The 26,587-nt window shown below is 35.4% G+C and overlaps 1 protein-coding gene across 1 annotated transcript; it reads left to right on the top strand.

Moving 5' to 3' along the window:
* Positions 1 to 3,217: 3,217 nt before the first annotated feature.
* LOC149248043 (linoleate 9S-lipoxygenase A-like) lies at positions 3,218 to 24,975 on the top strand. Its single transcript, XM_089447179.1, has 10 exons — positions 3,218 to 3,404; positions 3,497 to 3,801; positions 3,897 to 4,137; positions 4,239 to 4,574; positions 4,670 to 4,755; positions 4,851 to 4,958; positions 5,089 to 5,393; positions 5,534 to 5,797; positions 5,917 to 6,010; positions 24,760 to 24,975. The coding sequence occupies exons 1-10, from the start codon at positions 3,218 to 3,220 to the stop codon at positions 24,973 to 24,975; spliced, it is 2,142 nt and encodes a 713-aa protein (XP_089303305.1).
* Positions 24,976 to 26,587: the final 1,612 nt, after the last annotated feature.

Raw genomic sequence — 26,587 nt, 5'->3', positions numbered from 1 at the left:
GTATTGCTCTTGGAAATGATGATTGTGTTTTCAATCCCATAATTGATTGTGAACTGAACATGTCAACATTGAAGATGCAATGATGGGTGATGAATGTGTGCCTATAATTGACATTAAAACATGTGATGATGAAGAAACAACCATTGTTGTAGAATCTGTTTTTTTTTTTATGAAGAAAGCTTCCCTGATGCAGAGACCTATGAAGTCAAATTTGATGAGATCTATGTATCTCATGACAAGTGGATTAATCTGATGCATGAAAAGAATCTTATTGATGAGTTGTTGTTCAGTGGGAAGAAAAATCTATCTCCATACGTAAATCAAATGCAGGACAACATGTTTACAACAACATAATTGAGTAAAGAGGGTGAAGGCATGAATCAACAAACTATGTCAGCAGAGAGAGATGGAGAAATGAAAAATATCTTGAAGGAGAAGGAAGACAAGATCTAATATGGTCCTCTTTATGAATCTAACATTATTTTTAAGTGTGTAGATATTGGAATTCAAGAAGAAACAATTGAAAAGTCCTAAGAACCTGCAACATTGGATGTTAGCCTATAATCGAGATCAAGAAAGAGGAGGATAAGAGTTCAAGCGTTTCGCCTTTGGGGTAGAAAACGTAAAAAGGAGGAGAAGCTCCATCACTACCTTATGGCAAGAAAAGTGAATATGAAACTTCATTGATGAATGAACAAGCATGGACTCTCAAACAAGAAGACAAAAATGAAAGCTCAGTTACCAAGTTTTTTATGTACTATTGTAAGCCTAGTTGAGACTAGACCAGCAGGGATATGCTATTTTTCCAAGCACCCTTTCTCCATTAAGGGGGAGTGTTAGAATTAATGGAGAAAGTTAGTCTCTTCCACATTTGGTTGTTTGTTGTTGTAGGATAGGATTGAGACCCTGTGATTAGGTCTAAGATCCTATTATTTAGGGAGTGGTTCAAACCACCATGTTTATGTGCTAGTTTATATGTAATAAGCCTTTGTGAGAAAGAATGTAGAGAATTCTGCTAGTGGCAGTCTCCAAGTGTAGTCTCTCCCCTGAGGGCTGCCCAATTTGATTAATAAAGTTGATTCTTTATTTTTTATCACTCATCATCTCAATGAAATGTAATGTCTTTTTGAGGTTCATGTCAAGTAATGGCCTCTACAAAGGACACTCAAGACCCGAGGAAAGGAGATTTAAAACTTGGTTAAGAGCAGGGGGCATGGGGGGGTGGGTAACCTAATATTTGATGAAGAATGATATATCTATCTAATGGAAAGGCCTTCCAAGGAGAAGACCAGATAAAGAAAAGTTGTTGGATTCATTTTCTTCAGTTAGGTTTACATAATAAACATGCTATCTTTTAATAGTATTTGATGAAGAATGATATATCTATCCAATGGAAAGGCCTTCCAAGGAGAAGATCAGATAAAGTAAGGTTGTTCTATTCATTTTCTTCAGTTAGGTTTCCATAATAAACATGCTACCTTTTAATAGAACATAATACAACTTCTTTCACCAATTGAAATTGAGGACTCTACATCAAGTTGAGTGTGAATCAGAGGAAAAGTTCCTTTAATGACTCCTTAACACAATCCAACATCTGTAGAGGAGTCGTTACACAATATTTCTACACCTACATATGAATAAAATATTATTAAACAAATGAACTAAAATAAACAAATAAACATAATTATTTATTAAAATAAAACCCAAAAGAAACAATGCTTACATCTTTTACCCACTGCACATAATGTGGAATGTACATAAACCACCACTATAGGGTTTAATTAGTGAAATTATGACCTCCTCTCCCATAGGATACCGAATGTAAACAATAAAAAAAACTTAAAAAAATGGATTCATTTTGGATGGGGTTAGGATGGAATTAAGCAGATTAATAATAATAATGTGGTGGTTAGTTACCAAGTATTAAATTAGATTGGTGTATAAAAAATTTATGTTGTAAACAAAAAATTTGATTACTAAAATTTATAAAAATATAAATATTCAATTTCTTAATTGATTTTGAGTTTGTAACCTTTAAAAATAAACACTCACTCTCAGACATCAAGCCTACATACACGATGCTAAATACAATATTGTCTGTTCTGTGCATCCTTTATTGGCCAGAATTACGAATATTAATGTGGGGCCGTATATGTTACCTTATGTGCTATTCATCCATTAATGAGTGAGACGCGTCGAGTCGTCAACTGTCTACGACAACTGGGCCGCCAATAAATCCCATGCTATTGGGCCATAAATGAACCGCCAATAAATCCCATGCTATCGAACCATAAATGAATGGCGGGTGTATATGCCCACCGTTCGATTTTGCTAAGGCCGAAATCGAACGGTGGGCATATACACCCGCCGTTCATTTATGGTCCGATAGCATGGGATTTATTGGCGGTTCATTTATGGCCCAATAGCATGGGATTTATTGGCGGCCCAGTTGTCGTAGATAGTTGACGACTCAACGCGTCTCACTCATTAATGGATGAATAGCACATAAGGTAACATATACGGCCCCACATCGAACGGTGGGCATATACACCCGCCGTTCATTTATGGCCCGATAGCATGGGAAATATGGCTCGCTTACGACAACTGTCTATCCCCACATCTGACGCCATTCGGTTGCTTTCATCCTCTTGCCAATGACAACTGTCTGTCCCCACATCTGACGCCATTGGGTATGACAGGTTCTTGCCGACGACAACTGTCTGTCCCCACATCTATTTTCCATGTTTCATTCGATTGAATTCATACCACCCTCGTCATTGGGTATGATAGGTGACGCGCTCTAAGTGACATAAGATACGATTTAGAGATGGCGTCATCTGTCTTACATCATCAACATTTCTATACATGACTTACCTATCACCATATCCAATTGGACAAACGAAGAATCTACCGAAAACACAACCCGCCACTTTCGGGGAGTATAATTGCCCTAATTATGAAGTAGAAGAAAAACAGTGGAAAAAAATAAATTGATCCGTACATGCTATAATATAATATGGGCAAGTGGTACAATGGCATAACTTTTAAATAGAATCATTTACTACTGACCAGTGTCTTGGTAGGCAAGGAAACTTATTTGTTAGCTCAGCAGTCTATAAATGCCAATTACTCTTTGTAGGAGGGAAGGGAAAGGCAAGCCGCTCAAGGATTGCGAGTGCAAGTATCCGTGGATTAGGCATTACCGTTGGACAGAGAAATGAAAAATTTCGAAATTTTCGGGAGGTGCAAGAAGGGAGTTACCAAGATCGAAGGGAGGGTTGTCCTTCGGAAAGCGTCTCTTCTGGATGACAAGGATTTATCTGCCAGCATTGGAGATCGTTTATTCGAATTGGTGGGACAGAAGGTGAATTTTCAGCTCGTCAGTTGCGACCATATAGATCAAGGTGAAATAATGAATTCCTTGGCTTTGTTCTACAATCCATGTCAGTTATTATGCAAGTAGTTATAGTAGCCGTGAATTGATATGTTATTGCAGAAACGGGCCAGGGTTTACATAGCCGTCCTGCTCATTTAGAATGGAAATATCTGCTCCCCTTGCTGGAATACGCTAGTAAGGATTCAGAACACCGCATCAGCTTCGAGTGGGCTCCTGAGATGGGAATCCCCGGCGCTGTACTGGTGACAAACAATCACCCCCGAGAATTCTTTCTGAAAGAGCTTTCCATTCAAATCCCCGGAAAAGGTGATATTCGTTTCCTGTGCAACTCCTGGATCTATCCCAAGTTGATGACTCGATTCTACTCCGATCTAATCGCTGAACAAGTCTTCTTTGCAAATAATGTACATAACGTCTAATTTCATTAACTTAGGTACGCTTTGCATCAAACTGCCCGTCTGAAATGAAAATATTAATAGTTATATATCCATGTGTGCAGAGCTATCTTCCGGATGAAACACCGTTAGGTCTGGTGGCTTTGAGGAAAGTAGAGCTAGTGAGATTGAGAGGAAATGGAACGGGCAAAAGGAATACATGGGATCGCATTTATGACTACGATGTTTACAATGATCTGGGTGATCCTGACAGCAAGAAGGAGTTAGAAAGGAGAGTGTTGGGTGGATCCCAGGAATTGCCATATCCCCGCAGGTGTAGAACTGGTCGTCCGCGTTCTAAAACAAGTAACTACCTACTGCACATGGGTTAGACGATCAAATTAAAGTGTAGTTACTATATATAATTTCAATAGAACTTACGCTTTACGTGTTACGAGCGTTTGCAGGTCAAGCTTTCGAGAGCATGGACCGGCTATGCAGCCTTACACAGAGCTTCTATATTCCCTCAGACGAACAATTTCCGCAGGAGTGCCTTTCAGACTTCAGAGCTCATTTCCTCAAAGCTTTCTCTAAAGTTGTTATACCCGCCATAATGTCAGCTGTTAAGCCTGAGTTTGCCAGTTTGAAGGAAGTTCGTGGTCTCTATAGTAAGATAATTTCATTTTTGACTAACATTACAGCTAGTTTAGCCAAAGAAGTCCTTCCCGGTCAGACGATAAAAGGGATTATGAATACAGACGATCAAGCTATCCTCAAGTTTCCGCTTCCCACTATTATTAGCAGTGAGTGGATTCATCGTAAATTTGAATTTAATGCATTTTGGGCACTATTAATTATGTTTTATAATTACTGAATGAAATCGGTGTCTGTGCAATAGGGAATGACGCTGCATGGATGACAGAGGAGGAGTTTGCCCGCCAGACGCTTTCTGGAGTGAATCCGATGGTCATTCAATGTTTACAAGTATGAAGCAACCGAGATTTTTAATTATTCTTCTTCTTCTTATTATTATTATTATTAATACTGACGACCATACGAACTTCTTTATGTGATTACAGAGCTTTCCACCGTCAGGCCACCTGAACGCACAAATCTATGGGCCCCAACAAAGTGCAATCACCGCTGAACATATTCTTAAAAGCCTAGATGGCATTTCGGTGGAGGAGGTATTTAGTTCCTTCAGTTAAATTGTTAATTAGATTTAATGGTTCGTTAATGACTATATACTAGTATTTTGAATATTCTTCCGCAATACAGTAGACAGACAACCATTAAGCATGCATATCCATATAGCAGGCTATTAAATCGAAGAGGCTCTTTATATTGGACTACTATGACGCTTACATGCTCTACGTCGAGCTCGTGAACCAGCTTCCTACCAGCAAAGCCTACGCTACCCGTTCACTTTTCTTCCTGGCCGACACCGGAACTCTAAAGCCTGTGGCCATTGAGCTATGTTTGCCTCCCACGTCAGTGGGCTTGGGTTCAAGACAAGTCTACACTCCTGACTATAGCGGTGAAGATGAAGGGTGGTTATGGCAACTAGCCAAAGCTCATGTGCGCGTAAACGATTCCGGTTATCATCAGTTGGTTAGCCATTGGTAAGAGATAACAATATCATTTGTGTTTTTAAGTTTGAACTTGTTAGAAGATTACTAACCACCTTTATCATATTCACATTTGCAGTGCTTCGTCTACTTAGAAATTATTTATAAAGTTTTTCCTTTTCTTTCAAATGCAGGCTCAGGACTCATGCTGTGGTGGAGCCATTTATCATTGCTACCCATAGACATTTGAGAAAACTGCACCCACTTCACAAGTTGTTGATACCTCACTTTCGCAATACTATGGAGATCAATCGATCTGCTCGTCAGTCGGTGATAAATGCAGGAGGCATAATCGAGCAATGTTTTACGAGTGGTAAATATTCTATGGAAATTTCGGCCAAAACATACATGGATTGGAGGTTCAACCAGCAAGGACTGCCAGTTGATCTCCTTAAAAGGTGATGTTATGACCATAACCATGTTGTAACTTTAATATTAAAAAGGAAATATTATAACCATGTTGTAACTTTTTGTGAGACTAATAGATGAATGCACTAATATAATAAGCGTTTTCCAGGGGTATGGCTGTGTCCGACCCAAGTGATAAAGCAAAAGGTGTGACGCTTGTGATAGAAGATTATCTTTTGTTTTCTAACTGCATCTTTGGTCTGGTTCCTCTGTTTTAACTGTCCATGTCTCTGTATAATTGTCTCATTCTCGGTTCTGTGTATGATTGTCTTCATCTTTTGTCCCTTGTATAAGGGTCTTCTTCTTCTGAATATAGGTTTTTAATAGGTTTCTTGTTGAGTCCTGGAGTAAACAGGTTTTGTGACTAGTATCAAAACTATTTATCCAAGCTTTGGTCTTCGGCTAATTATCTGCAAAATTCAAAAATAATTGAGAAAACATCGGTTGGCTTGATAGGCACTTGATGGCTTCATTTGCACAAAGATGCCTGGGAAAGGGGTTGTGGCAGCATTTTGGACATGAATGGAGGGGGAATTGCATCACAGACGTTCAGGGTGGTGTCGAAGGGTTTTACGGGTTTATACAGTTAAACAGGCGAAAGGCACGCAAACACGATTTTTGAAGGTTTAAAGTTTAATGTGTGACTTTTCAAATATGGCGCGAAATTTCATATTTACGGAGGATAGGTAGTTTATCAGGTTGGCGGGGAAGCAGTTTTAAGGGTCGTCACACTACTTTAGTGGCTTGGGCAGGTTTTAGGAGGGGTCACCCGATCTACATTGGAGCTTGACATGTAGCCATCAGGGGGTCGGGGAAAACCGCTTTATCGGGCAGGTAAAGGTAGGCTATCGGGCTTGACTGATATGGCTGTGGTGCGTTTGATTTGGGCGATTGTGATCTGACGACAATCGGGTAGGGGAAACGCGCGGGTTATAAAAGCTTGGGTTTAGGAGGGGCCCAATGCTTTAATCTTCGGCGGGATTGATTTATTTAGGAATTAATCATGGGTTTAAAATGATCAAGTCGGGCTTAATGAGGGAGTTTAACTCTTTGGGTAAAATTCAGGTGTTAGGTGAGGCCGATACGGCTGCGCGTCGTTGGATTTGAGCACAGACGATCGGACGGTGGTTAGATCAATGAAGAAGCATGGGTGAAATGTACGGAGGCTTAAGGGGGGCCCGAACGTTTTAATCATAAGTAATTTGGGTTTATCTGGGATTAATGGGGAATTTATATGTTTTGTCGGGATAAGGGGTAAATATATTAGTTTCTATTTAAAATTAAGGGTTGGGGTATTTACATAGGGATTTAGTTTATATAAGGGAAAACGGTTATAGGGGAGTTATATAATAAAATTAAAAATTAATATGAAAACAATGGGTGGAGTGGGTTTTTCCTTAGTAAAAAGGTAAAATGTAACATTTGCGCACTTAGCTTTATACTTAGGATAAAAGGTTTTTTGAATGAAAATGGATTTACATGGGGGGTTTTCACTTTTCCTAGGTAAACGGTGTTTAACCATAGGAAAAGGGGTTTTCTTAGGGTGACGAGGGGGAATGGTTTGTATGAAGGGGAAATGATTTTAAGAAGGGGATTCTAGCACTTGTGTCCATAAGTCATTAAGCTGAGGGTCCAGTCCCAAAGTCAGAGAAATGCTCTGAGCCTCTTTGACTTGTAGGATTAAAAGTACTTAGAATATACTTGTAGATAGGAAATTAGTAAGTGAAGGGGAAAACTGAATGAGGAGGAGTTAATCATATGAACTTGTAAACCTTTGTCTTTTCTTCGATAGTTGATCATACATGTTGAAAGATGTGTATAAGCATGATGCATATGCTTCGATCCAATTAACTTTGTAGTTCAACAACCTTTCCTCTACTTACCCATTTCTTACCTCTAACATATTTTCTTCATTTCTTTGGGTGCATTTAGGCTAGCAAACCCTTATTAATATATTTTTCTTTTGAAAAGTAATCTATCTATTTCTAACCTTATATCATCCAAGGGCTCAGATTAAGCTTATGAACTCCTTTCATTTTTTCTACCTATCTAATGATCTGCCAAGATTAAACTATTTGGTCAGTTTTTATTCTCTAACTAAAAATATAAAATTCAAATCATGGAATAACCAATATTAAATAGTTTGATTAACATGGATTGTGGCATGAATAACAAGTTTCACACAATCATTATTATGCATAAAAGTAAATAGTAGTGGCATTTAGACTTGCACACTTTCATGGTCTCTTTGTTTTTGGGGTTCATATATTTTCATTTTTTTGACCTTCTCTTATTCTTTTGTCCTTTGATTTTTCTTTTAGGACATACCCTCTTTACATTTTTTTAATTTTTATAACATGGAAAACATTTGCAGAAAGCAAAGGTATGTACAATATTACAAGGCTTAACCTTAGTCATTCAAAATTATGACTCCTATTGGTATAGGAACCTAACAGTGGCTCCACTTGGGGATGGCATTTCCTTGTGAAATGTCAAGAACTCTAGAGATCAATAGCATTTGAATTGTTGTTGATGTTTCCCTGCAAAGTGTCCTTCTATGAATCTGAATTATTGATACTTATGATAGTGAATCTTTTGAAGCTTAGGGATTTCTTTTCAGGCTTCAACTTCAAAGATCACCATCCAATCAAAACTAGACTTTTGAAAATAGCATATATACAAATGAAAAATAGTAATTAGGTTCAAAGTAATGTTTAAGCATTCGACCATTCACTGGCCCACCTTCTGCATCTATACCACCAATTTTTCTCGAGAAGAAAGCATTATTTCCTCTATAAGCATAAATGACATAGGGACCTTTCCATAGGAAATTAAATTTCCCATGTTTTCCTTTATCTTCCCTCCTTGAGTCCCACTTGAGCACTTTTTCACCAACGTAGAAATATTCAAACTTGGTTCTCTTATAAAAAATCCTCTTAATATTTTCTTGCATAACTTGAGACTTGACATAAACCTCTTCTCTTGTTTGTTGTAGATGAATAGTTTGGTTGATTCTTCTTTGGATACTATTTGGTTCAACCTGTATTTCTTGAAGTAACTTCATTACTGGTACTCCCAAAGAGGATGGAAAGACAACTTCCATTCCATAAACTAGTTGATAGGGAGAAGTACCAATTGATTTCTTAGTAGTCAATCTGTCTGCCCATAAGGCATTGACTAGCTTTTTATTCGAAGTTTTCTTATTGTCCTCTAGTAACTTCTTGATGATGTTTACTAGGATTTTGTTTGAGGATTCTTCCAATCCATTACCTTGAGGGTAATATGTTATGGAATGGCCAAGGGTGATATGGTATTTATTGCAGAAATCTATCATTCTTTTGGATTTAAAGGCTGCTGCATTATCAGCAATGAACTTAGTTGGACACCCAAATCTTGATAGAATATTGGTTTCAAGGAAGGTTATGATAACAATATATGTGGCTTACCTTGAAGGTATGGCCTCTATCCATTTTGTAAAGTAGTCTATAGTTATGAGGATCCATTTGTGCTCGGCAGAGGAGGGTGGGTCATTTTCACCGATGAAGTCTAGACCCCATTGTTGAAAAGGTATTTCAGCAGAGATTGGCTTGAGGGGTAATGGTAAGAGATTTTCTTCCTCTAAAAAATTGACATTTGTGACAGGAGCTCACATATTTTTAGACATCAGCAAACAAGGTAGGCCAGTAGAAACCATCTCTAAGGATTTTATCTGCTGTAGTTTTCCAGTAAAGGTGTCCTCCACAATCACCTGCATGAAACTCTCGTAAAACTTTGTCAGATTCTTATTTTAATAAGCAATTGACAAGAATACCTTCATGGTCTCTCCAAACCAAAACATTGTCTAATATACAAAATCTTAAGGATTTCATCTTTAAAAACCTACTTTTAGTCCTCGATAATTCAGGAGGAGTTTGTAAATTCAGTAAAACATAAATAATATCATCATACCATGGTGATTCAAGAAAGGCTTGGCTGATTAGTGGAGTCGCCATCTCCTCTTCATTATCTGTTGTTGCAATAAAGTTTATATCCAAGGCCTGACAGTTCGATTCAGCCATGAGCTTGGCTAAACCTTGGCCCTTGATTAACTTTGTAGGTTTAATTTATATATCATACTCTAAAATAGTAGCAATCCACTTTCCCCTCTTTCCATTAGGACCATCCTAAGTTAGGATGTCTTTTACTATTAAATTGGGAATGTAGGCTACTATGTGAGAATATAAGATGTATACCCTAAAATATTTAATGGCTTTGACCAAAGCCAAGGCCTGTTTTTTCATTATATTGTATTTCAAGGGGGCATATCTTAGGGCTTTGCTAAAGAAAGCAATGGGTTGTTCATAGCCTTGGTCATTTTTCTGTAATAGGACAACAACTATTGTGTGCTCTGAAGCAAAGGAAAACAAAATGAGATCTCTTTCAAATTTGGGACTGATTAGTACAGGTGCTTTAGTTAAGGCTACTTTGATGTCTTCAAAGGATTTCTTAGCCTCAACGGTCCATTTTATGGTGGAGTATTTTTTCAGCATATTGTTTAGTGATCTAATTAATTCTGCTAGGTTAGATATAAATCTTCTAAGAAAAATTATTTTTCCGAAGAAAACTTGTAATTCTCTAATGTTCCTGGGGTGTCTTATTTGTAAGATGGCTTCTATTCTTACAGGGTCTATTCTTATGCCATCTTTCAAGATTATGTGACCTAACAACTTTCCTTCTTCTAACCCAAACAAGGACTTTTTGGGGTTGAAAGAGATTCCAAACTTCCTGCATTTAATAAAGACTTGCCTTAGATGATCCAAATGTTGATTGTTAGACTTTGAGAAAATAGTAATATCATCTAGATATATCACAAGGAAATCATGAATTTCTTTAGCAAAGGCTATTTCCATAGCCCTCTAGAAAGTGGCTCCTACATTCATTAGCCCAAAAGGCATTTTCACATACATAAAAGTGCCCCAAGGAGTAGTAAAGGTAGTTTTGGGTTGGTCATCAGGATGAACTAAGATTTGATTATAACTAGAAATCCCATCCAAAAATGAGATTCCGGTTGATCCAACTACTCTCTGTAAAATGCGATCCATTTTGGGGAGAGGGTAATTGTCTTTAAGTGACACTTTGTTGAGGTTTCTGAGATCCACACAGAGTCTGATCTCACTAGTTTTCTTTCTAGTTGGCACCAAGTTTGAGACCCAATTAGAAAATCTAATTGGTGCAATTATTTTAGCATCATACATCCTCTGAATTTCTTTTTCAATAGCAGGTAATAAGACAGGATTGATCCTTCTTAGTTTTTTTTTGAAAGGCTTTTGATTTTCTTTAATAGGAATTGTGTGCTGGATGATGTTGGTGGCATATGATTTAAGGTCCTTGTAACTCCAAGCAAAAACATCCCTAAATTCTTTCAACAACTCAATGTATTTCGCTTTTTCAGTTGGAGGTAATGATTTTGAAAGTTTGATCAATTTAGGATTTTCATTTGTGCCTATATTACATTCCTCTATATCAAATCTTAATGGTTCCATTTTAGGTTTCCTAGGGACATCATTTGAATCAAATAAATCTTCCAGAGGGGTTAATCCCTTTGGTAAGAAGTTATCCTTGAGATTAATTACTTCAGTTTCTTCATTGATCATTTCATCAATCTCCATTAGCTCTAAGTTATCTATAGCTGATTTGGTAAATTTAGTTGGGTTAAGTCTATCTATTTTATCATCTTCTATCTCATTTATTTCTATATTATCCTTAGTGTTAAGATCTATGGATGTATCATTATCTATATTATTATTTTCAAACTCTTCTTCTGAAGGTAAAAAGTTATTTATCTGTTTATCATTAGAAAATATTTGTCAATTCTTCAAATTATCTGGAATTGCAGGTCTGTGCCTAACTTCAGCAGTGTACTGATAGTTAGGTTGGAAGGATAATTTAGAAGTGCTAGCAAACTTTGCTAAACTATGGGCTTGCATGTTATGTTTTCTAGGGATTACTGCAAGCTTTGTTTCTAGGAAAGTGTTAAGTATTTCTACAATAATATCTCTATAGCAACTTAATATAGGGTCTTTAGTCATATATACAGCATCAATCTGTTTTACAATTAGTTCAAAGTCTCTCATAATAGAAACTCTTTTAGCTCCTAGATTCCTAACTAACTTAAGACCTAAAATTAATGCTTCATATTCAGCTATATTATTTGTACATTTAAAATTCAATCTATATGCATGGCCTTCTGAGTAATTGTTCTCCAAATTATGTATCCACACCCCTTCTCCTGCTCCTAACCTATTGACTGATCCATCAAATTCTAAATGCCATAATATATCGTGATCGTAATTTTCACTATCTGGAGCAAAAAACTTTTCATCATTCACAGCAATTAGACCTTCTTGTTCATTGAATAGCTCTGTAGTCTAATTAGTTTCATTTTGTGTAGAAACTGCAATTTCTTTTGGTTCTGTATCAATACTATCTAAAAGTGTTTCTTGTGTTTGATCAACATTATACAAGATAAATGAATCAATATCTGAGTGTATGGAGTAGATGGGAAAGTTTAGAGGCCGATCCTGGCTACTTACCATATATTTAATTAAGGTTTCTCGGTATAGTTTCTTAAGTTGTCCAAAAACAGAGATTGTTGCATATGACATATCTAGCTATAGAGATCCCTGAAGTTTGGCTCCCCATGATCTGGATAACAACATGCCATACTTTGGTGGGATGTCAGCAACTACAATTTCCATAAGAATGCTTTTGGTAGGATATTGAACTAATGTAACACATAGGTCTTTAATTAATCCTAGACACTTTACTTGAGTAGAGTCAAATGAGAATAAGTCTTTGTAAGGCCTTGTAATGTCTAGGTTTAATTCCTCCATTACTGATTGGGGCATTAAACTGTGAGAGGCCCCAGAATCCAACATTTCATTGAGTAGAATTTTGTCATGGATAGTAAGGCTTATGTAAAAAGGTGGAACTCCTCCTTCTAATGGTTTTCCATTAACATCTGGACCAAATATAAGTCCTAGTTTGTCATCAAACAAGTTGACTGAATCCTCATTTTCAGCAATGTTTAAGGTCTGATTTATCTGTGATTCGTAAGGTTCATTCTTGATTAGTTCTATTAAAGGAACTGTAATCTTTAGCTTGCTATCTCTGCTCCAAAATTGAAAGGCAAAGAGGCTTTTTCTGTTTGAAGGTTTGGAGTTTTAGCAGCAAGGATTTGAGTAGGATTGTTTTCTTTTTCTTTATTGGGCATCTCCTTATGTGGATTTCCAAGTGGAATTGAATTGGATGGTTGATTAGCATAAGATTGATCAGTGGTTATATCTACAATTGTGGAGCTAGAAGGATTTGGGTTCTGCTTAGGGATAATTTGGAGGATCTTTGAAACAGGGGCTTCTTTTACCTTCTTGGGTTGATTTTGTGTTGTTTTCTTTGTTTGGCCAGGGACATCTGCATTCCTTTTGCTTCTTAGATTATATTGCTTGTGGACTTCGAAAATAGCAGAGTCATATCCTTGTTTATAATCAAATGATTCACTAGACTGTACCTGTAATTATTGCAGCATATACAGTTACTACTCATCTTGGGTTAGAAAAACAGTGTCTTCATCATTTACTCCCATTAGGTTAATTTGTGTATCATGCTCTGGATTTTCTAGATGGGATGTTTCTACATAATTTTCTTGAAAAGGAGGCCTTATATTCTGATTTGGTCTGTTTTTACCTGAGTTTTGGTTATTTTTGAAATTTGGGTTTCTAATTGGAGGTGCTTGTGGGTTATCCCATTGGGTTTTCCTTTCCATATTACCTATTCTTTCCATTAGTCTTTCCATGTTTTTGGCCAAGTTATCTATTTTAAGATCAGATGGTGAAGTTTCTTCTTTAGCAGTTCTCTTTTCATTTTTAACTCTAGCCCTTTTAGCTAGCAAATTAGCTTCTACACTAACAATGACACTTTGCATTTCTTCTAATGTTTGGGGGTTTTTCTCCCTAAGCTAGTATGACATATCTATATCAAAACCATCAGGGAACTTTATTAACGCTAAGTCAGGTGGAGGTCTAAGTTTAACTGGGATTACATTATATATATTATTGAATCTAGTGCAGTAATCTTGAACAGTTTCATTAGGTACTCTCCTAATATTCTCATATTTTGAAAGGATTTGTAAAGGATTCTTTTTATTTTGCCACCTATCGATAAACAACCTTTGGAAATTTTCTAGGTCTACTATGTGATTGGCAGGAAAGGCTTTAAGGCACTTCTTGAAATCACCCGTAAAAGATTGGGAAAAGAGTCTCATCTGGACATCGGCTTCATCTAATTCACGTAGTTCAAAGAAGTCAGACATCTTGTTTACATGTTGCTGGGCAGTGTAGTGACCAATAGCATCAAACAAGGGAATCTTACTCTGATAATCTGCAGGCATAGCATGAAGTTGGGCTGGTAAAACAAGAGGAGCATATATGTTTTCCATTACTGTTGGTTGGGAGGGGATAAGTTGTGGGGTTGATATACTTGGGATTAATGTAGTAGTGGATGAAGAACCAAGACTAGTATGTGGTGAATGAATAATGATAGGTTGGTGAGGGAGTGAAGGTGTAAATGCTAGTGCAGAATGGAATTTAGAAGGCACTAAAGTCGAAGGAAATAATGGTGAACTCAAAGTAGTCGAGAACTGTTTAGAAAACTGAGGGGTAGTAGTAGTATTAATGGATGATTATGGAGATTTCAAAATGTACTCATCAATTGATCTATTGGCTTGTTGGACTTCAAGGTCTGCAATGAAATCAAGATCTAGAACATTTTCATATATTTCACTTTTAGACTTTGTTTTAAATAATGAAAGACAAAATTTCTCATCAAAGGGAAGATCTTCTAAAAATAACCACTCATCAGGATATGAATTAGCTTTAACTAAAGGTGTTTGATTAACTAAACTTTTTTCTTTTTTAGATCTTCTTGAAATTAGGTTGGGATTATCAACTACTAGGGGAGGGTTGGGATCTAGATTAGCCCTAGTTAAATGAGTCTTCCTAGAAGCCAGGATATCAACTTTTTAATTGTTTTTGTGAGATTTTTTCAATATATCTTCTAACAAACAACTTGAAGAGGCTCAAAATATAGAATTATAATTTTCTTAAAGCTTTATTAGGACCGAGGAATTGTTGGTTCCCTAGAGGAGTCGCCACTATGTTATCACTCAGAATTTTCTCTAGAAGTTATTAGAAGAAAGAAAATGAGTGAGGTAACCACAAACCAACTTTTGGGCATAGGCTCTAGAAAACCTAAGTCTAGAGAGGGCTCTCTCTAGATGATTTAGCTTTGTTTGATGAGATTTTAGGCTAGTTCTTAGTGTTCAAGGGGGTTTTTTATTTGTATTGAATATTGGGTGGTGGAAGTCTTTAAACATATGGATAGGATGATGTCTCTAGTCCATTGGGCTATGGAGTCAACAAAAGAGTAGCAGGACTAGATCAACTCACTAAAGGGAATGTTCAAAGGGCAAGATAGCAGAGTAGAGTGCAGGTCTTTAGGCCAGAGGGGTGGAAAAGGTTTTAACCAAGGTGAGAGAGCAATTAATAATTCTCAGACCAGGATTGAAATGAGGAACAGAGGGTAATTGAAAACAAAGGGCAATTAAGAATCCTTTGCTATAGATTATAAAGAAACAACCTAGACTAAGGAGCAATTAAGAATTCCTTAACTCAGATTATCAGTAGAAAACATTTATTTGCCTAACTGTTATAACAGAATTAAACAAATTTTTGATACAATACTCCAATTATGGCATTTAGATTTAGATAAACATTATGGAAAAAACCTTAAGAAATAACAACAACACGAGAAAATTCTTGTTTGAACTTCACTCTACACATGAATCCTTTGAAATATCGAGTCTTTATTCATCAATCCAGCTTGCTGGCTCAGTCAATGCTCCAATGTCTTTATAGTATTTCGATCAAGAAGTCTATAGAAATGTCTAAGAATCCACCCTGCATACTTCGAATTGTGAAGTATTTATACTAAGGTTTTATTACAAATATCTCAAACCGACTTGAGATTTAATCTAGGAAATACAAATATCTTCTCGCAGGAAGATAGAGGCAGCTAATGAACTGCTTTCATGTTGTACCTTTTATTGTGGTATTACTGGCTATTATAGTTTGTTTTTAGCTCTTTATGCTCTTTACTATTTGAATTATCATTCTGGAGGCTTTATTTACTTCTCGCTTTCATCTAATACTCTCTGAATCTAATACTCTTTCAATGTGATGACATGCCTTTATCCTTCACTGTGTTTCTTCCTTTACTGCACAATTTAACCTTTTACTGTGTGTTTCAACAATAAATTCTCTTGTTTTTATGTGTATCAACATCGGGAAGTGGATATTTGATCAAGTCTCTGTATGTTTCATCTTTTGTCTTCTAACTGCATCTTTGGTCTGGTTCCTCTGTTTTAACTGTCCATGTCTCTGTATAATTGTCTTCTTCTCGGTTCTGTGTATGACTGTCTTCATCTTCTGCCATTTGTATAAGGGTCTTCTTCTTCTGAATATAGGTTTTTAACAAGTTTCTTTTTGAGTCTTAGAGTAAACAGGTTCTGCGACTAGTATTAGAACTGTTTATCCAAGCTTTGGTCTTCGGCTAATTATTTGCAAAATTCAATAATAATTAAGAAAACATCGGTCAGCTTGATAGGCACTTGATGGCTTCATTTGCACAGGGATGCCTGGGAAAGGGGTCGTGGCAGCATTTTGGACGTGAATGGAGGTGGAATTGCATCGCAGAGGTTCAGGGTGGCGCTGAAGGGTTTTATGGGTTTATACTGTTAAACAGGTGAAAGGCATGCAAACACGAGTTTTCAAGGTTTAAAATCTAACGAGCATATTTTCAAATATGGCGTGAAATTTCATATTTACAGAGGATAAGCAGTTTATCGGGTTGGTGGGGAGGCGGGTTTAAGGGTTGTCGCACTGCTTTAGTGGCGTGGGCGGTTTTTAGGAGGGGTCACCCGATCTACTTCGGAGATCGACACATAGCCATCAGGGGGTCGGGGAAAACCACCTTATCGGGTGGGTAAAGGTAGGCTATCGGGCTCGGCCTATATGGCTGTGGTCCATTAGATTTGGGTGATCGTGATTTGACGGCAATCGGGTAGGGGAAACACGCAGGTTATAAAAGCTTGGGTTTAGGAGGGGCCTAATGCTTTAATCTTTAGTGGGATTGATTTATTTAGGAATTAATCATGGGTTTAAAATGATCGGGCCGGGCTTAATGAGGAATTTTAACTCTTTGGGTAAAAGTAAGGTGTTGGGTGAGGCAGATACAGCTGTGTGCCGTTGGATTTGAGCACGGATGATCGGACGGTGGTTGGGCCGATGAGGAAGCATGGGTGAAATGTATAAAGGCTTAAGGGGGGCCCGAAGCTTTTAATCAGAAGTAATTTGGGTTTATTTGGGATTAATGGGGAATTTATATGTTTTGTCGGGATAAGGTGTAAATGTATTAGTTTTTATTTAAAATTAAGGGTTGGTGTATTTACATAGGGATTCAGTTTATATACGGGAAAACAGTTATAGGGGATTTATATAATAAAATTAAGAATTAATATGAAAGTGATGGGCGGAGTGGGTTTTTCCTTATTAAAGACGTAAAATGTAACATTTGTGCACTTAGCTTTATACTTAGGATAAAAGGTTTTGTGGGTTTTTGAGTGAAAAGGAGATTTACATGGGGGGTTTTCACCTTTCCTAGGTAAATGGTATTTAACCTTAGGAAAAGGGGTTTTCTTAGGGTGATAAGGGGGAATGATTTTATGAAGGGGCTTCTAGCACTTGTGTCCATAAATCATTAAGCCGAGGGTCTGGTCCCTCCAAAAGTCAGAGAAATGCTCTAAGCCTCTTTGTCTTGTAGGATTAAAAGTACTTAGAATATACTTGTAGATAGGAAATTAGTAAGTAAAGGGGAAAAGTGAATGAGGGGGAGTTAATAATATGAACTTGTAAACCTTTTTCTTTGCTTCGATAGTTGACCATACATGTTGAAATATGTGTATAAGCATGATGCATGTGCTTCAATCCAATTAACTTTGTAGTTCAGCAACCTTTCTTCTACTTACCCATTTCTTACCTCTAACATATTTTCTTCATTTCTTTGGGTGCATTTAGTCTAGAAAACCCTTATTCATCTATTTTTCTTATGAAAAGCAATCTATCTATTTATAACCTTATATCATCCAAGGGCTCAGATTAAGCTTATGAGCTCCTTTTATTTTTTCTACCTATCCAATGATCTGCCAAGATTAAACTGTTTGGTCACATTTTATTCTCTAACTAAAAAGATAAAATTCAAAGCATGGAATAACCAAGATTAAATAGTTTGATTACCATGGATTGTGGCATGAATAACAAGTTTCATACAATCATTATTATGCATAAAAGTACATAGTAGTGGCATTTAGACTTGCACACTTTCATGGTCTCTTTGTTTTTGGGGTTCATATATTTTCATTGTTTTGACCTTCTCTTATTCTTTTGTCCTTTGATTTTTCTTTTAGGACATACCCTCTTTACATTTTTTAATTTTTATAATATGGAAAACATTTGCAGAAAGAAAAGGTATGTACAATATTACAAGGATTAACCTTAGTCATTCAAAATTATGACTCCTATTGGTATAGGAACCTAACAGGTCCACAAGAATTCTTCAAAAGTCGAATGATGAAGTACAAGAGCATTGTTTATAGAGTGAATCTTCCACCACGACCACCACTGCTCCTAGAAGCACAGACCATCATTCTTCGACAAGCGTTATTTCCTATGTTATGCATTATTTAATGCCCCTAAGTACATCCTCTGCATCTCTCCATAAAGACGAAGCACATGGATTACTGCATGGCTACCATGAGCATGCATGTGACTTCATTACCGTATTTCCGATCACTCAAACTTTCCAAGTAGGCTTGCCCTTACTTTCTAGTGAAGCACTAGCAAAGCCATAATTAATAGTTAATAAATAGATATGCGTAATTATTGAAAGCGTGGGTGTAGGTATGAGGTAATAAAAGCTCCAAAAGTGTGTGTAGATAATGGTTTAATAACTAGAACATAGTACACTGAGTTTTGTTTCAGATTAGATTCTCTTTCAAAACTTTGCTTCCTCCATTGCCAAACACCGATTTATAAAATTATTCAGACTTAATTAAAACTCACCTCTTCACTTCAGATATGTGGATAAAATAAAATAACTAAAGACATGATGCTAAAGTATATATATTTTTAAATATTTTATATAGAAAATTAGAAAACTAATAAAATATAAATAATGAAAAAAATAGATATTAGTTAATAACTTATGTGTGGGCAAGGATATATTTAAGGGTATTGGTAAAGAAGAAATAGTTTAAAAGTTTTATTTTTTTATTTCATAAAATTATATTAATGAAGTTTGGAGGGGTAAAAATTGTGAGGATAAATTTATTTATCACACATGAGAGAAACAAATGTATTATAATTAATTTTGATTTTATTATTTGCATAACATAAATTTGCATTTCACATTTTTGAAAAAAATCAAGTTATATGGATATAAATAGGTCTCTCAATATCATTTTGTTTGTCTGATATTATTTTCTCCTTGAATTCCCATTGTTTAATATTTTTAGTGAAAATAAGATTAATATATAACAATTGTGGTGTATGGTTTAATCCCATGAAAATAACAACTAAATTATAATAATAATTTGAGTAAATAAATATTAGGGGAATTTTGAGATCAACAATAAACCTCACAACAAAAAAATGTATTAACAAAATAGAATTTAAAAGAACAAATAATATTCAAAATGATAATAGAGTCTTTAGAAAATAAGATTAGTATATAAAAAAAATGTGTTGTATGGTTTATTCCCATGAAAATAACAACTAAATTTATAATCATTATTTGAGTAAATAAATATTAGGGGAATTTTGAGATCAACAATAAACCTCAAAACAAAAAATGTATTAACAAAATAAAATTTAAAAGAACAAATAATATTCAAAATGATAAGAGAGTCTTTCAGAAAAATAAGATTATATATACAAATTATGTTTTATGGTTTAATCCCTAAAAATAACAACTAAATTTATAATAATCATTTGAGTAAATAAATATTAGGAGAATTTTGAGATCAACAATGACCTTAAAACAAAAATGTATTAACAAAATGAAATTTAAAAGAACAAATAATATTCAAAATAATAATGACATCCACGCGGTAAATATTTTTGGAGGAAAACAAATAATAATATTATATTCACCTTATTTCAATATAGGTTTACTCAAATGGAGTTGGCACGTCTTGGATGCAAATTTCAATTCCTCATCTAGCAGGTGACCACTTGATATTTGAGTAAACCTACACTTGATATTTGACTAAACATACATTAATATATATATATATATATATATATATATATATATATATATATATATATATATACTATAAAAAAGTTTTCTTTCTTTTCATTTATAAATTCATAACTCTTATTTTATTTTTTCAACTGTTATTTTATTATTTTCCTTAAAAAGCCCATTTTAAACCTCAAATTTATCTTAATAAAAAGCATATGTGTTAGAGCATCATTCAATAATGATCTTTTTAGAAAAATATTGTGATAAACTGAATATGGATGATTACAATTGGATACGGTTTCCATTTCATATTACTTAGCAATCAATAATATGATTTTATATGTACTCTCAAAATAGAATAAAGAGCCACATTTTACAATAATACTCAAAAATACCAACATGATGATATCTAAAATCCTTTCATAAAGTGTCCTCCCATTTGCTACTAAATTTTTGGATAGAATGGGGTGAAACCTTCCCAAATTTTTTAAAGTTAGACCTCCTTAATTAGATGAATCTAGGAAGTGGTAATGATTGAATTCCAATCCTTTTATGCTCCACCAAGAGCCAAACAAAGAGTGTCCATCCATCTAACATGGCCCACATAATTATTATATTTACACCAATTTGACATATATTAAGGCATCCTTATTCTTAGCCAAATAATTAATTCAATTTTTAACCCATGTTTTTTTTTTAAATTTATCTATGAAACAATCAAATATTTTAAACATCAAATTTATTGGGAGAAGAAAAAAATAAAAAATTTATATCCATTTTTTTATGAGAAGAAGAAATATTAAGAAATACATTCAATGATATTGTTTAGATAAGCCTCCATTATCTCTTGATCATAAAATTTAACCAATGTGAGTAGTCATTATCCTTTCTCAAATAGAATCATTCAAAGGTTATTTATGTGTTTTATTTCCTATGTTCCCTTCTAAGGTTATTTATGTGTTTGATTTACTATGTTCCAATTATCTAGGGATCTAGGCCTATTTGATTTTCTTTCAATTCACAATTATTCATCTTACAATACCATAAACCTAAGGGTAGAAAGCTTTCTTAAGTTTCTAAAATATTGATCAGTTAATCTATTGTTCGTTCTTTTAAACATATATGAGTTATTCATATTTCTTCTATGACTTTTCTCTAATAATCATCATTAGTTATTGGCCTCCATAGACTCTTGGTTGTAAGATATTTTCCAAATAAGAAAGAGTTCTTGAACCGTGAAGCTCTACTAAACCACCAATGTTATCCATTTCCCAACATTTTCTCTTTAAAAAAGCTAAAAAAAAAAAAAAAAAACCTCATTGTATTACTCATTGACTTTGGAACAAATGCATATAAACATAGCATACAAGAATGCACCCAAGAACAACTTTGAATTATCTTTTCTTTCATAACAAAAACTAAAAAATCTTCCTCATTGTATTAATTATTGTCTTTGAAACAAATGTTACAAAAATATAGTATACAAGATTGTAGTTAATGTGCAACAACCATGCACAACACCCACCCACTGATTCTCAACACACTTAAAATACTTTGCAAAATATATACGCTTTTCTGAATAGACTGAAAATGCTTCACAATATATCTATATATATATATATATATATATAATATATATATATATATATATATATATATATATATATATATATCTATATCTATATATATATATATATATATATATATATATATATATATATACGTTTTTCTGAACACACTAAAAAGACTTCGTAGAATATATACGCTTTTTTGAACACACTGAAAAGACTTCACAGAATATATATACGCTTTTCTAAGCACACTAAAAAGACTTCATAGAATATATACGCTTTTCAGTGTGTTCAGAATTTGTACATGGGTGTTATGCATGGTTGTTGCATACATACATTGATATGTTTTATGGAAGTTACATATGTCTTCTAGGGTTTTACAGTATGGCTTCTTGATGACATTTGATCTGTTATGTTATGTTTGTTGTTGTTTGTCAATGATGTCTCTATCATGATAATATCTTTTTGGAAGTACTAGTTGAGTTGAGTTGGTTATAGAATGAAATGTTGATTAGTAAAGATGCTACTGTGTTGTGATATGTAATTAGCTCAATGATCTGTGATTGATTTAGTAGTTGGTTTAGTGGTTATTTCAGTATTACAATGATTCATATTCAACTGTCAATATATTGAGATTTGTATGCAGGCCATCTTTAGAGGAATCGTGTACATACACAGGTGTACTTCATAGAAGTAGCATATACATTTTGACATGTGTTTGATTAGGATTTACAGTGACAACATTTGGTTTATGTGATGAATATTATATGGTCTAGTATACTTATGAGTGGTTATGCATTGATATGATCTGATATGAATTTGTTTGATCTAGTTCCAGTGGTTGACAAAGATTCAGTGATTGATTCGATGATTGGGTGATTTTATTCAGTGATTGGTTTTACAATTGTTACTTGGTTTGAGCTTAATGATGGAAGTGGGTCCAATCTGAAAATATGATAAAAGGTGGCCTACAACTTTGATGTGTTGAGTCAGGTGGATCTAGTATGAAACATTACGAAATGTGGTCCACAAGAGGTGTTGAGGGTTGGAGCCCTTAGTGAGGGAGTCAAAGCTTCCTTCGAGTAGTAGCTGGAGAATTTTTGTAGGGGGTAGGAGCTCCCTTCTAGTAGGATCTGATAAATGATATCAGGGGGTTGGATCTCCCTTCCAATGGGTGCTGAAGAATGAGAGAAGGTTGTAGGCTTCTACAAGTGGGTCCCTTCATACTTGTATGAGTCTGCGCCAATACAAGATTGTAATGTGTTTTCCTTTGTAATAAAAGAAGAAGACAAAGGCAACGACAATGATGGTTTTGTCCCACATTGGGTTTCCACATAAAATCTCAGTGTTTTATGTGTGTTTCTTATGTTTTGTGTTATCTTCTCCTTAGTGCTCATGGTTTCTTCTTAATAAATGAATAATTACATAATTATGCACTAGTTAAAGATGCATATTTGATGGAACATACGAAAAGTTAGTTAATTGAATATACACAACTTTACTTCACAAAATTCGCATATATACGTGGTTTGCATAAATGAAAGTAGCGTGCAAAATGAAAGAGGTGCCTTGCTTGTCCAAGGAAGGAAAATCAGAATTTGTATGACAACCGTTAAAGTGTGTTCAGTGTGCCTTTAATAGGCAGGTCTGCTGAAGAGTCATTGCGCTGAAGAGTCTGGTGAATGTGATTGTTATGCATGCATGTTAGGTTTCAATGGGTTGGTTTTGCATGCATTGTGATTATTATGTTTATCATGCATAGTAGGTTAGACATGCATTGTGGTGGTCATTATTGCAATTGTGTCATCATGATGGTGTTGGTGTCATTATGTATATTATGCTAATATCAATTGATTGTGCATACAGGATAGCCTCCCATGAAACACACTAAGGTATGATTTGATTATGTCTATATTTGTTTTATCTAACATGGCATGTTTGTAGGCAATAAAAGATCACAGATGACAAGAAGAATGGTGGATTACAATTCACGTGACTCTCCTTACATATCATCCAAGTAGAAAGGAGATTAGTATTCTCTTGATTTAGCAGATACACTAAAAAGTTTGAGGGAAAAGATCAGAAGTTGCAAGGCATACAATAATAGATTGATTGAGTCACACGAGAGACTTGTCAAAGCTTAGGAAAATCAAGTAGAAGGTAATGCAGTAATCCTTCATATCCTATCAAATTTGCAGAAACAAGAACAATTGAGGATCAACCATGGGCAAGAGGAAAGGACTAATGAGGAATATGATATCAGGTCTCAATCATGATACATGTTGGACATGGATGATACGTTGAGGTGGAAAATGGTTGGATACACCTGACAGGATGGATTAGAGGCACTCCATCAAGCCAATACGGTGATACCAACACTCCTTGCTACTCCAATAGTGGATGAGATCCCTCAAATCATTTACTATGTCTTTAAGTAAGAAGCCTCATGATAAGTTCACCCATGTGATTTTTGTCACCATACCTCTCACCTTATGCCAGTCTCTAGCAAGAAACAGAAGTAGACGAAAAAAATTACCCCAAACTCAACCCCTTTCAACGTTAGAAGTCATCTGTATATGCAGGAACTTTTGTATATGCATATAGATATGCAAGTAGATATAGAGAAATCCACATTCGTAAATGCTCTTTCATTCCCACATATGAAACTACCAATATATTTAATCTCTTTTTGATATTTAAGCATAGTTTCATTTCTAAGTTAATGTCCCACCTACAATGCTCATGTTGGCTCCCAATTTTTATATACACACATATATATTAAAGTGCATTATATTTTTTATTGATTAACAAGTCAAGGGGATGAAGCTAGGAGTATGAATGCTTGAGTAGATAAAAAATTGTTAGATAATTCTAGAGGCTCGCCATAGTTTGGTGATCGTAGGTTTGTTAAGGACCTTCTTTCTAATTGTTAGAAAACCCTTCATTAACATGGAACAAGACATTTTTGAGATGGTTTAGTGATCCAGGAGGATCTCGAGACACTAAGGGGATGGATAAGGCTCGGAACTCAAAATGGCAGAAACGAGAATTTGGTGGCATCAGTTGAGAGGGCTCGTCTTCCTGATCATGGTGGTGCGAACGGTTCGTCAGTCTGTGCTCGTATGCAAAAGATAGAGCTCTTCAAAGATTGGTACGACATGGGAAAAATGGGGCCCACAGGATGCCACAGGGCATCCCAGTGAGCATGTGGGACCCACATAGCAGCTTGACACTTGGCATCCCTCCAATGACCTCCTAAACCTGCACAAGCAACAAAAATCATTTTTGGATTAAAAATCATATAATAAGAATTGTTTTAATATGGTTATCAAAATAACTATATAAAACAATTAAACAGAATCATAAACTATATATTAACTAAAATTAAAAGTTTATATATATATATATATATATATATAGATAGATATCTATATAATCAAAACCCAAAATTTTGGGCTATATATTTCAACCCATATATAAACATTGGCATATATTATTTAACAAAACTATAATAGATATATATATATATATATAATATATATATATATATATATATATATATATATATATATATATATATATATCTATATATATATATATATATATATATATATATATATATCCAACCGTTTTACAAAAACTCATGAGTATATAAATGCCATATGGGTTACGTATATAACACAAGTTTTAGGGTTTTTCTAAAACGGCGCGCCATACCACAACATATATATATTCGACCGTTTTATAACCACCACATATAGCCCACATGAATTGCGGCATTTCATAACCAAACCGCAGCATAACCATTCTACACACTGGTTTCACCGTAGTTGATGGTCAAAGTAGGTTCCAGTGGGGGCTTGGGAAGGCGGCCACGTAGGTGGTCTCGCCACCCAAAGCCACCCATGGTGTAAATCATACGCACCATACTATATAACCATTTACCATATCATATGATTCCGTCTAACCATTTATTAATACGTTCCATGATGGGCCTGGGTAGGCGGCCACGTATGTGGTCTCGCCACCCAACACTCCACCATATCCGCCGCCCTCTTGTCAGGTACAGCAACCCGTGCATTGTTTGAAACAAAAAAAAAAGTCATATGGTTATATGGTATAGTTTTTATATAGTAAAAATTGGGTTGTAAAAACTAAAATGTGGTTAAAGTGGAGGAGGCAAGATTTAAGCCCCTAAACTTCCTCAACCACATTCCAACGATTACCATTACACCAAACTGATTCCTTAGGGAATCCACCCAGGAAACTATTTAAGAACTCAGTGTTGTGTGTGGAGCATGATTGTTCAAAGGTCTTTTGTTTCAACCGAATGTATACCCCAGGAAGTTTGTACACCCCTCCACGCGGGGGGACTTGTCCCCCCCGCGGGGGTCCGGGGGGGCCGATTCCCCTTGCTGGGGGGTTCGGGGGCCAGCGGTCCCCCGGCAGGGGTTCGGGGGTAGCACCCCTGAAGCCAAAAATAGATGTAAAATTGCCTTGTAAAAGTATAGTAATTTCTAGTCAATCTGGGACGTTCATTAGGCGGATGATTTGACGGTAGAACTTATGTTTAGTTTAGGGTTTTTTGCCCTAGAAGGCAACCCCTCTCTTTGTATGAGGGCATTGTATTTGAGGCTATGATATAGATGTGTATTCTCTGAGCGAGACACAGAGAGGTGAGACTATGAGAGAAAACAAAGGATATTACAGCGGATTTGCTGTAGGTTGTGTCTCTTCATTTTGCTGGATAATAGAAAGGAAGGACTGACTGTTCAGGGTGGACGTAGCCCAAACTGGGTGAACCACGTATATCTG

This window comes from Pinus tabuliformis, chromosome 7 (genome assembly GCF_031772625.1).
Source record: "Pinus tabuliformis cultivar Carrire ecotype Pingquan chromosome 7, CPIR1, whole genome shotgun sequence".
NCBI classification, from domain to species: Eukaryota; Viridiplantae; Streptophyta; class Pinopsida; order Pinales; family Pinaceae; genus Pinus; species Pinus tabuliformis.
Note: the sequence above shows the minus strand (reverse complement) of the source record. Positions and strands in the feature narration are given on the sequence as shown.

Coding starts and splice junctions, on each gene's coding strand:
- LOC149248043 (XM_089447179.1), top strand. CDS start 3,218: ATGAAAAATTTCGAAATTTTCGGGAGGTGCAAGAAGGGAGTTACCAAG. Junction 4,575..4,669: donor GCTTCCCACTATTATTAGCA/GTGAGTGGATTC, acceptor TCTGTGCAATAG/GGAATGACGCTGCATGGATG. Junction 6,011..24,759: donor CTAACTGCATCTTTGGTCTG/GTTCCTCTGTTT, acceptor TTAGTGATCCAG/GAGGATCTCGAGACACTAAG.